Raw genomic sequence first — 13,070 nt, 5'->3', positions numbered from 1 at the left:
TGCCTCTACCTCCTGAGTGCTGGGATTAAAGGGTGCACCACAACTGCCTAGCTTGTAATGCTTTTGATCACAGCATTCTGGAGGCAGAGTAGGCAGATCTCTGTGACTTCAAGGCCAGCCTGATCTACATAGGAAGTTCCAGGCCAGCCAGGGCTACAAGTGAGATCCTGTCAAAAGAAAAACCCTTCAACACAATAAAAGTCTTCTATGATACTAAGGAAGAATATTTTAGTAAGCTAGTAGAAATACAAAAATTCTTAAAGTCATGAAAGAAAACACAAAACAATGTTCTCTTCAGAGAAAACAATTCAGGAAAAACAAAAACCACCATCTCTTCGGTAAAAGGTAATTATGATGTTACAAGATAAAACAGCAGCTTAAAAAAAAAAAAGTCAGATATCTTGTACTTTTTAAAAGAGAAATTTTCTTATAACTTTAAAATTGCATGTATGTGTGTGGTATATGCCTGTTGGAGAGGCCAGATACACTAGCCTCCTGGAGCTGGAGTTACTGACAGTTGTGAGGTAGTGCTAGAAACTAAACCTGGATCCTCTGCAAGAGCAGTTAAGTCGCCTTAATCACTGAGCCATCTCTCCAGGCCCTAACAGAAGTATTCTTTATAAAAACAAAGGTTAAGGAGAATATATCAAAGTATCTTATAAATATGAAAAAAAAATCTCAGCCACATAGAAAAGTGGTCAACATGAAGGTAAGTACATACATGGAAGACGTAAAGGGGCAGTACATAGTCATGTATAAAGAAATGCACAACCCACAAAAGTGAAACCAAGTGTCACCTCACTTAGTAAAATCCTCGACATGTGTGAAGAATGTCAAAGTTCTTGGGAAAGAACACTTTCCTTTTTTAAAAAAAATTTTTTTATTTATTATTTATACAGCATTCTGCTTGCATGTGTGCCTGTGCCCCAGAAGAGGGTACCAGATCTCATTACAGATGGTGGTGAGCCACCATGTGGTTGCTGGGAATTGAACTCAGGACCTTTAGAAGAACAGACAGTGCTCTTAACCTCTGAGCCATCTCTCCAGCCCAAAAGGAAATGGTCTTTCTTTCCTTCCTTCCTTTCTTTTTCGAGACAGGGTTTCTCTGTGTTACCTTAGCTGTCCTGGACTCACTTTGTAGACCAGACTGGCCTCAAACGCACAGAGATCGGCCTCTGACGTGCTGGGATTAAAGGCGTGCGCCACCACGCCCTGCTGAAAAAGCACTTTCTATGTGAGCAAAGAGGGTATGGAAGGGCCATGCATCTTCAGTGAGGACAGAGCCACTCCATCTCCCTTAGTAAGACACTTGCCTTTTCCAGGAAGCGACTGCTAGAGTCCTAAGGACGAGCTGCCTCAACTGCATTGCAGTTGCTCACTATGATAAAGACTGGAAAGCTAAAGGGTATGCTTTCTAACCTCCTTAGAGCTTGGGTCACCGTGTCACTCGGTTTCTGTCACACAGGCCCATTCACCAGGAGGGTGCAGCTGCCCTCCTACTGCTTCTGCTGGCTGTGGGTACATTTGCTTTCCTGGTGCAGAGGCGCTCTGCTGTCTGATCCCACAGCTTTAAGGGGTATGATGAGGCATGTGTTTTACTGCCGTCACGCACATGTGGTATACAGTCCTGACGCTGATCTGAGGTGCTGATGGAGGCCATGGCTCCAAACGAGCACTTAGTGGCAGAGGCTCTGAATCAAGGGAAACCAGGAGTGCATTTAAGGGCCAACTTGAGATGTGAGGAAGCCGTGTGTGTGAGCTCACCAAGGCTTTAGTCACCTTCCTAACCCTTGAAACCCCAAAGCCTCTGAACTGAATTCCTTTCAGCTAACTACAGTAATTTCCAAAATTCTGGAACGAATCTTGATATGCTCTCATGTGGAAATAGTCCTTCAAGGTCAAGAGTTTGCACACTGTATTGTCTTTGCACTAAGTTAAATCCACAGTGACTGAAACAGCCATCAAGAGTGACTAAGTAACTGCATACGATGTAGATGCAAGCCTTAAAAAATGACTATTTCACCGAAGAGTAACATTTGAAGTTCCTCTGATATATTCCTTTTACTTGATTAACAGAATTCATTGAGCTCTGATGTAATGTTACTGTCAACCCCTTGTTCGAGCCAAGAGATCTAGTAGTGAGCAAAATGCCAAAATATCTCTGTTGTCACAGGTCTTACACTCCAACAGTAAAGTGAACTGCGTCCTGGCATGATGTACACCCAATTCACAAGTCCTGCTCACCGGCACACACTCACGTGTGAAGAGCACTAGAAGGTTAACACAAGGAGCTGCCTCCGGGTTCTTATATACCTGCATTGGAGAGACAGCAGCTGCCGGAGCAGTCCTCACCGGGATTCCACTCAGGGGGCTTCTGGGAGTCTTGTGGACAGAAATACTCTGTCCAGCTCCACCTGCCAAGAGGAGATTGGAACACAAATACTTAAATCCAGTTCAAGACTGAAAATAATGGTGTTTTTTTTTTTTAATGTTTCCCTTTTTTGGCAACTAGAAAGTCTTACGATGAGTTAGCTGGGTGTGGTGGCGCATAAGTTAGTCCCAGCACGCAGGAGAGAGACAGAGGTCAACCTGATCTACGTGCTTGCTCCAGGACAATTATGCTACATAGAGAGACCTTGTCTCAAAACACACGTGCCACACGTCAGGTGTAATCTGTGATATCCTTTTCTCCTCTGCACTGGAGCTGGACTGGGGAAGTGAAAGGAGAGGAGCTAGTCGAGTGAGAGTTGGTCTCAGAGGTCAGCATGGAGGAAGCGGAAAGGGAATGTGTGATGAGGTTTCTCTGGGGGACGCAGCGGGATCATTAACACACATGTCATCACTGATGAGTCATGCTCTCACTATACACTGACTCACTGCGTTCTCCTGTCTCTCAATACGGTGAGTCTAATCTTAATTTAAGTAATCTGGAGAAGATTTTAGCTGGGACAGCCAGTTCTCCCTAGAGTTAGCCACTGCTCCAGTTTTCCAATATGGCACACATCTGTGGCAGTCAGAAGAAAGACATTATCTCTATTATGAACAGATGTAAAACATTTCTCCAACACACTATATCTGTGCAAAGTGCTTAAAGGATGGATGTGTGACTGCCTCATGTGTGTAAGATGCACAACCAGCTGGGCGCGGTGGTGCACACCTGTAATCCCAGCACTTGGGAGGCAGAGACAGGTGGATCGCTGTGAGTTCAAGGCCAGCCTGGTCTACAAAGGGAGTCCAGGACAGCCAAGGCTACACAGAGAGACCCTCTTTCGAAAAACAAAAAATAAAAACAAAAGATGCACAACCACAGGGAAGTTGTGAGTCAGACTATTCCAGTAAAAGCTGGCAACAAACCCAAGATCAGAAGCAACAGACAGATCAGTAGAAAAGCTCACATGTAAGACCAAGCAGAAAAAAGTCTAATAGCATATTGCAAGTGAGGATGGTGAAACTCTTAGCAAGGGGTGATGCTCACTTCCTGGAAGATGAAGCTGCTGGCCACCCTTGCTGGTTCTCTGAATACAGAAAGAAGGCCCTGAAAATGATGGCTCTATGAGCCAGGGATGTGATGAAGTGGGAGGAAGGACAGGGAGGCATTAAAAGGAGGCTGCCTCAGTATTACCCATGGCCTCACAGATCCCGCACAGAGTCGCATGAGCTAGAGTGAACCTGTGGTTCTATCAACTTGTGGCCTGTGTGGCAGACAGGCTTGGTATGTAGGCTAGGGTTTGGATGTTTAGTTTTGTAAAATACCTGAGTGTCCTAAGTCAAATGACTTGATCAGTGACTTTACAGTGGTTGCAGAGTCTGAAGGAGCTGCAGATGTTCTGTTGACATAGACTCCACGCCAGCGGCCAGCAGCATCGCCCTCCGGGGGTTCTGACTCTTCAGTCACAGGTCTGTATGGCAAAGGCACATCAAATTGAAAAGGTGGAGGGTGTCGTCAGTGGGAGAAAAGACATGTATGAAAACAAAACCAATATGGACAAAATACACAAAGCCGGGAGGGGAACCCCAATTTTAATCATTTTGAATTTTTAGTTAATAAAGTAAATACTGCCATCAACTTTTTACACTTTCTTATGAAACGGTCATAAATAATATATCTATAAATAAAATGATATAATTAAGTAAAAAATACATGAATATCTCTGCAAATGTGAAGAAACACACAAGTGTTATTTATCATAAATAACTATCGGCAATTTACACAATGGTCTGGCCTGTTGGCATGTGCTCCAAACCACACAAGGCACACTCAGAGGCTGGAGAAGTGAATCCCAAGACTCTCGCTTAGCCAAGGTTTCATATAACTTAGGATCCCCATCAGAGGCTTGGGCCAGAGCCAGGACATGAGCATTTATTATGTTAACACAGATTGTAACTGAGACAAGGTGCTCCTTTCTGGGGCTAGGAACTGTGGTTGCAGCTTTTTAAATAGGCAGGCCACCTCCTGGTTTAGGGTTCCCATCATGGTGGAGGCAGCAGGTCTTTCAGTAGTCTGGAGGTGCTGCAACTTCCTGTTCCTGGAAGCGCAGTCTACAACTTTTACTTGTCAATTCTGCAAGCTACTTAATACTTTTATGCCTAAGCCAACTGAAGTGCGACCCATGATATAGACCAGTCCTTCGTATGTAACCTGCCCCGAGAGTAAATACGGAAGTTCTATGCGAAGCTTCAACTCTCGTGCAATTTTCTTCTAGGCTGTGTGGTTTCTAAACACCAGCAGAGACTCACAGGGAAGATGATTAAAGACAGGCCGTATGACTCAGCTCTCATGTGCGGCTTCCTTATCTAGAGGATTTTAGGATGTCATTTAATCTCCTTGTGAATGGGCCACGATGAGAACTCCCAACCTCCCTGTTGCTAAATCGCTGCACTTTTTATTATATCGTGTTGTCACAGCTGTTGTGCAAGAGGAGTAATTTATGAGAAAGGCCCAAACAGAATATTGCTGGAAATATATTTTAATAAGGTCAGTGAAGGTTTAAAATATTCCCCCATGTTTTGAAACTAATCTAGCTACACATAAGCTCCTACAGTAGAATTTACTTAATCTGTTAGCTTTCTTCTACTGCTTTATAATCAACGCAAATAGGCTAAACTTGCGTGAAGCTAAGTTAAAACACTCCAACTGCTCTCTCCTACACTTTTGTCTGCACAGACCGTCTTTTTGAATGAAAAAAAAAAAAAAAAAATCAGTAAATGAAAACTCCCTTGGGAGAAAATCACATCCCCCACCCACTCCAAGACAAGGTTTCTCTGTGTAGCCCTGGCTGTCCCAGAATTTACTCGGTAGACCAGGCTGGCCTTGAACTCACAGAGATACGCCTGCCTCTGCCTCCCCGAATGCTGGGATTAAAGGTGTGTGCCAACACCACCTGACTATTGTTTTAAATTAATTTCTAATGATTTGCTGTGAAGAGGTGGTGGTAGTGTTTCCTACCTTGTGTTACATGATATAAAATCAAATGATGGGCCAGTGTGATTGTGTGACCTGTGGTCCAAGATACTCAGGAGGCCAATAGAAGATTACTTGAGCCTAGGATTGAGCCAGGCTGGGCAAAATGGAAAGATTCCATCTCAAATAAGAAAACAATTACAGGAATTAAAGAAAAAAGAAAAAAATAGCAGGTAGATATGCAGAAAGAAAACGAAACCAGGTTAAGAGATCAGGTCTGAGTTGGGTGCAGTGGCCTACACCTGTAATCCCAGTACTCGGGAGGCAGAGGCAGGTGGATCTCTGTGAGTTTGAGGCCAGTCTGGTCTATACAGCAAGTCTAGAACAGTCAAGGCTGCAGAGAGAGAGAGAGAGAGAGAGAGAGAGAGAGACAGACAGACAGACAGACAGACAGAGAGACAGAGATACACAGACAGAGACACAGAGACAGAGAAAAACAGAGAAACAGAGACAGAGAGAGACAGAGACAGAGAGACAGAGACAGAGAGAAACAGAGACACAGAGACAGAGACAGAGAGAAATAGATATCTGGGCCAGGAATGGTAGTGCACACCTTTAATCCCAGCACTTGGGAGGCAGAAGCAGTCAGATCTCTGTGAATTCAAGGCCAGTCTGCTCTACAAAAAGGGAGTCCAGGAGAGCCAAGGCAGAGAAACCCTGTCTCAAAACCAAACAAACACAAAAAGGAGAGGAGAGAGAGCGAGAGAGAGAGAGAGAGAGAGGAGAGAGAGAGAGAGAGAGAGAGAGAAGGTATAAACAGGAAAAAGAACCTTATTCCCACAGCAGCCACCCTCCATTCCATTTAACTGGAAAATTGCCAGAGAGCATCCAAGGCATTACATGTCATTCCTTGTTAATTTAATAGCAACAAAATGGAGGTTCCCTGGAAATTATTCTTTTTAGGTGTCTAAGTTTCCCAGTAATTTGAAACATTAAATGATAAACAGGAAGAGTCATTTAGGCCTCAAGAGGACATAGCAGTATGAACTGATGTAACGAATGCCGGTTTTCACATGTCCCAAGACGATACCCACCGACCACTGGCTTTAATCATAAGAATAAAGTCTGGATATTCTCATCTGAAAAGCTGAAATTTGAGATGCTCAAACATCTGAAATTAGGGACTGGAGAGATGGCTCAGCTCTGACTGCTCTTCTAGAAGACCCAGATTTCATTCCTAGCACCCACACAGCAGCTCACAACTGTTTGTATCTCCAGTTCCAGGAGATCAGACACCCTCTTCTAATGTTCGTGGGCACCGGGAATGCACATAATATATATACATACATACAGGCAAAAGCCTCATATGTGTGCGTATGTATATGTATATAGTCTTTTTAAAAATCACTTGATCTTTTCAATGTCAATATGGTGCCAATGGTGGAAATTCCATACTTGACCCCACGTCAGGTTGTGGGTCCATTGGAAGTATAATGTGAAGCCACCTTCTGACTATGTAAAGTGTATATGAAACATCAGTGAATTTGAGGAGGTATATCTAATTACATGCAAGTATCTGCCCTCCCCCCCAAAAAGCCTGAGAAAATAGCCAGGTGTGATGGCACATGCCTGTAATTCCAGCACTCCAGGGATGTAGAGGCAGGAGGATTTTTGGGAGTTCGAGGCCAGCCTGATCTACAAAGCAAGTCCAAGACAGCCAAGGCTACACAGAAAAACCCCGTCTCCTGGGGGAAAAGTGAAGGAAAAAAACCCTATAATCTAAAATGGTCAAATATAAAATATTTGACCCATAATTTAACTGTGAACAAACCTATAATTCCTTGTACTGGATTGTCTAAGAGTTGTTATGGCCCAAGCAATAAATGAATGATTACGTTTTCTGTGTTCCCATAAGGAATAGGAATATAATGAGTATTAAAAAATATTTCATCATACAACCAGGAATATCTTAGCAAATACTATCAGTAAAGGGGAAATGAAAAATAACACACTTGACTAAGCATTTGTTCAGGGCTAATTATAGCCTCTAGGTTATATCACATGTGGGTCAAATATGTCTCAGAAATCTAAGCCACCCAAAAGCACAGCTTTTGGTGGTTTCAAAATATGAACACAAACACTCCAGTGTTTAGTAAGACCAACACATTAGTTTTCCCTAGAGCAGTTTGTAGTTTCCGCTTTCCCTCAGCCATCCCCTACAGGAAATAGCTACCTTCTGGTTAGCAATCACATCTAAAACAGAAACAAAACGTGCCTGCTATCACATACAAAGCTATAAAGTAACTTAGTAAAATGAACACACACGATATATCTCTATTGTATATTCCAGGAAATGCAATGTGCCACACAAACCTTTATCTATGTCCCAGCCCTGGGGAGGCTGAGGAAGGAGTATCTGAAAGCTTAATGTTTTTGGGTTTTCAAGACAAGGTTTCTCTGTGTATCCTTGGCTGTCCTTGAAGTCACTCTGTAGACCAGGCTGGCCTCGAACTCACAGAGACCACTGCCTGGCTTAATTTCCTTCAGAAATCCCTTATATTACTTCATTTTTGAGGGAAACTTTGACAAAGGCTACATGGTGCATAAGTGGTGAATCTGGGGTGTAAACTGAACTCTTTGGGTAGTATGCTTTTGTCAAGTTCTCTGTAGTGTACAAATGTTCTAGGAGAGGTACACAAATTCTATTTTAAATATGCCTACGTCGAAAAGGCTACTGATACTTGTTTCAGCACTCATGAAGAAGTCGGCAGACCATAATCTTAGAACAGAAAGCAGAGGCCAGATGCCCCAGTGTTGTGTCTGTCAAAAGGCAGCACATGCCTTCAACCACTACAGCTGCAGCAGGCCTCCTGGTTGGCTGTAAGTCTACCTTATGTGTCTTTATGGCTTGACTTAGCATATGTATGCATGCATCGTCCATGACTTCCCATCCCAATCTCCTCCTAGCCTCTCTAACCAGCCACTTACCTTGCTGGCTGTGAAACGGAGCTTTCAAATGGTGCTGATTTTCTGACTGCTTTTTGGCATTGTCTATTTTGGTCCAAGTAAAGGTGTGTATTATGACTGTTGAAGTATTTAAGTGTTAACTCTACTTGACAACTGTCGTATCACATCACTGATATGCGTTCACAATTGGCAGATTATTTGTAAAGAGGATGGCTCCCATAACCATATGTTTTCACCTGTTAAGTTGGCACAATACACTGAAGCCTGGCTCCAGGCTTCTCACAGTGCCAGTGTGGACTTCTGTGACTCCCCTTCACCCATCTAAGATTCAGATTTCAGCTCAGCCACTTAAGTTTTGTTCTTTTTTATGTCCTGGCCCAGTGCCTTTGCACATTCTTTGCTTTTACCTGGGACGTCATTTTCTCAAAATAATGTTTTAAACAAATCTAAAAGAAGCTTGCTACTCTTGTTATAAGAAAAAAAATATGAAGTATTTGATCCCAGGCATCAAATAGCATCCTCTGAAACTCACTTTCTAGTTTCAGTAGAAGCATACAGAATAAGGGGGAAATCAGGTAGAATGGTAACACAAACACATCTTTCTAAATCCCATCAAGAAGAATCAAAGCAGTTAAGCGTCTTCCATCAGCAATAGAAACTAAGGAAGGGCTTAAACTTTAATCCTAGTACTCAGGAGTCAGGGTCAAAGGTATGCAGACAGATCTCTATGAGTTTGAGGCCAGCCGGGTCAACATAGTGAGTTCTAGGCCAGACAGGACTATGTGGTGAGACCCTGACTCAAAAAACAAACATTTAAGACTCTCTGCTACAAACAGAAGTGTATACATGTACATGGGGTGGGGGCTCACCAAGGGCTTTGCCCCAATTACCTCACAAAAAGGATAAAGATAGGGGTCTACCTTGCTTGGATCCTTTACCCTCCAGGGCCAGGGCTGGAGAGGAACATGAAGCCAAGAACAAAAGGCACACTCTCACACAGCACCACCTGAGACGTCCATAGAAGAACTATCCTGGGCATGGTCAGGAAAGCCATGGGCTATATCTAACATGGACAATGGCTAAGCACAAACAGAGCCAGAAATGTGGCTTCCACAGCCAGAGAAGAAACTACATGCCAAGGATTTTTCCCCCTAGACAGGGTCTCACTGTGTAGCCCTGGCTGTCCTGGAACTCACTATGTAGACCAGGCTGGCCTCGAAGTAAGGAGATCCACCTGCCTCTGCCTAGTGCTAGGGTTAAAGGCGTGTGCCACCACCACTTAGCAGGAACTTCCCGTGCTGGGTACCTTCTCCCATTGCATACTATTTGAAGTACGATTCACTTTGAGAGCTTTCCCTCTAGTTGATTTGAAGCATCAGTAGGCAAAGTGGTATATCCAGGCATAATCTACAGATACTCAAGTCAAAGGTCAGGCCCTAACATACCTGGCCATTTAAGCAAGTTTTCAATGAACAGAAACATGTCTTCACATAAAAACATTAAAAAAAAATTATTTTAACTTAAAAGTCCTAATCTATAGGACATAAGAATCACATTTAGGAGAGAATAGTCTTTTATAAGTTTATGAAAGGAAAGAGGCATTTGATTATATCCACCTTAAAGTTACATAAAATAGGAAAAAGATGAAATAAGACAATCTTAATTATTGACTTTTTCTTTATTTTTTCCTTGTTTTTGAGATAGTAGTCCTGGCTGGCCTCAAACTTACTGGGTAACCAAGGATAACCTTGAATTTCTCATCCTTCGGCCTCATACCTCCCAAGGGCTGAATTTATAATCATGTGGCACCATGGCTTACAAGCTGATAACTTTAAATGAAAAGCTGAGACACAGAGAGAGAGAGAGAGAAAGAGAGAGAGAGAGAGAAAAGAAGAAGAAGAAGAAGAAGAAGAAGAAGAAGAAGAAGAAGAAGAAGAAGAAGAAGAAGAAGCAGCTCATTAAAATATTCTGAAGCAGAACTAACTCAAAAGAAAATGAAAGGAGGGCATGTTTGGAAAGGCCTGGCCAGCACAGGAAGCACAGGTGAAGTAAATAATGGAAGTGACATTTCCATTCAGTAGGGAAGAGTTATCTTGGTAATAAATTGTGCTGTATTGACTGGTTACGCATATGGAAGAAAGGGGACTGGATGTTACATCAGATTCATAAACACAGGGGGATCAAATGTCTGGGTGTGAATGTCGACATGCGTGTGAAATAAAGAAAACATAATGGAGTATTTACAAAACCTGGAGTAGAAAAAAAATCTTAAACACAAACAAAACCCCAAGAAAGAAAGGAAAATACAAACAGCTTCTAGTATATGAAAGCATTAAGGGCTTGAAGTGGTGGAGTGCTTGCTATCCACACAGTGTCTGTAGAGGCTCCATTCCCAACTTGGAAAACAAGAAAGGTTCTGAAATTATATTCAGGCAAAATTTTCAAACAAAGTTCATAAGAGCCCTGCAGAAATGCAGCCCAGTGATTAAAATTCAAACCACAGATTCCTCTGAATACCATTTATTTAGCACATCATAAACACATATAAAAACAGTCAATAGTACCCAGAGTAAAGACAGATTGATACACAACTGCAAATATAGCTGTGCACATGAAACTGAGGGTCCATCTTTCTCATTGTTTATACATTAAAAAAATTCGGCACATAAATTTTAAGTCATCTTAGAATTCTTAATCTGAGGAAAAGATTTTTCAGAACACAAACTCCAGTCCTACTTGGATGAGCCCAGCTAGTTTCTACATTATGTTTACAGGAGATATCAATGTCTTTTCTTTCTCATACCAAGCTAAATTTTCCTAGTAAAATTTGTGCTCTCAAAGTTAATACCTCAAAATGTCTTCCTGAGTTTAAGAAAAATTCCCAATCTTAACTATCCTTTTACTAGAGATGAACTCACGTCTTCTAGCATGATGTAGCTAGCTGGAACCCCCACATGGAAACACTGGAGCTGCCCCTCACATGAGAATCACAGTAGGTTTTTGCCTGATGGGTTTGCTGAATCAGATACAGGTCTTCACAAATACATGTATGTCCAAAAGTCAAGTCTCTTGCTGCATTCCAGACCACTCTGTGCAGTGTGCTTCTGCACTGAAAGTCTTTAAGTTTCCATGGTGAGTTTCATTTGTGAGGCTTTTGAGGTAAGCTGTCCTTCATTAGTTTGCTAGGGTTCACTGGCACTGTCACCTAACTGCATCCTTTATCATCAACCAAACGTGTGTACGGTCAGCCCATCAGAGACCCCAGAAACCAACCAAAGCTCAGGGGCAGCTTGCTTCAGGTGAGGTAATGAAATGAGAACACAACTTTAAAAAGGCTCAAGGAAGCCTCAGTATCAGGAACAGAACTTTAACTTCTCCAGTCTAAGGCACCTATGCAGATGGCTTCTTATTTTGATATAAGTATCTTGAATTCCAAGATTGTTGAATCATATATTCAAGTGGGCAGCATAAAAGTAAACACCAGAAAGCGGAGCCCATATGGGATGTGCTCACCAATACCTGGGGCTTGCTATGCCACTATTCACTTTGTGTATTCTAATTACATATAAAATATTTTTTTCACAAGACTTGTATTTTGTTTTTCAGAACTTCATTTTTTATTCTTGAGAGAGAGAGAGAGAGAGAGAGAGAGAGAGAGAGAGAGAGAGAGAGAGAGAGAGGATGCTAAATTTTCTGAGAAAAAAAGAGGGAGACATTTTTGGACACATGATCATGCAGAAAGTTGATTCCACTGTGAAGGAGGAAGCTAAAGAAACTCTGGCTGTAATGACTTTGTATGGGATAGTGACTGGCATAGGAGACAAGTGAGCTCTTTACACGGTGGCAATCTCCTCTACAGATACCCCCTTTCATATAGAAATGGCAGGAGTTTCCAATCATGGCAAGGGCTGGGCTGTCTTTCTTCCACCAAATGCTCTGCTAGCTGACAGTGACCATGGAGCTGTGAAGATAGAAATGGGAGGGAAGGCTGGTAAAGGAGTTATATAAGCCAATGGCATCTTTGTTTACAAACACAGGAGCTACCAGCTTGTCTGTCTCACAGGGAGGAGCTAATACCCAGAATATGGCCACTGTGTTTTCATATCAATTGCTGCAAAAATTTTTTTTTGGAAACTAATGCTTTTGGACAAAGAAAATGGCAAAGACTTCAAAATGCTGTATTACTCTGTTCCTTCCACCAGAACTTCTCCAAGACCTGTCCTGGTGAAGTAGAGCTACTCAGAATGCACATCTGTAGACATCTGCAGAGCTTCATGCCTCCTTCCATCATCAATGGCAAAAGAAAACAAAAAGATTTCTTTTTACTACCCCAGCCTACGAAGTCTAAGAACTGAAGGAAGAACATATCCATATTTTATAAAACAGCTCTGTGGAGAGAGGGGCCAGGCACAAAGAGGCACACATAGCCCTTGAGATTATAAACTATGCTAGCCTGTTAGCGCAGTGATAGAGCACTGTGCAGCATGTGCAGGGCCCTGGGTATGAGCCTCAGCACTGCACACACAGACGGAAACATCACAGCTGTGTACTTAAACTATGACAACATATGTGAGTGGCTGACTTATGCTCGCTGAGAAGACCATAGGAGATGACCAATTTCTACTTTAAGGGTCTAATGAAATGCCTGGGGCCCCAGTAATGCTGAGGTAAATAAGAAACTGCTTAGGGGTTTCCATGGGAA

The 13,070-nt window shown here is 42.5% G+C and overlaps 1 protein-coding gene across 1 annotated transcript in view; it reads right to left on the bottom strand.

The window, feature by feature from the left end:
* Positions 1–13,070, bottom strand: part of Specc1 (sperm antigen with calponin homology and coiled-coil domains 1) — a 247,034-nt gene that overhangs the window by 64,536 nt on the left and 169,428 nt on the right. Inside the window, 2 exon segments of the mRNA XM_051168370.1 lie at positions 2,314–2,414; positions 3,754–3,899. Of these exon segments, the coding sequence (XP_051024327.1) occupies positions 2,314–2,414; positions 3,754–3,899 (247 nt within the window).

The sequence above is a fragment of the Acomys russatus genome, chromosome 25 (genome assembly GCF_903995435.1).
Source record: "Acomys russatus chromosome 25, mAcoRus1.1, whole genome shotgun sequence".
Lineage (NCBI taxonomy): Eukaryota > Metazoa > Chordata > Mammalia > Rodentia > Muridae > Acomys > Acomys russatus.
Note: the sequence above shows the minus strand (reverse complement) of the source record. Positions and strands in the feature narration are given on the sequence as shown.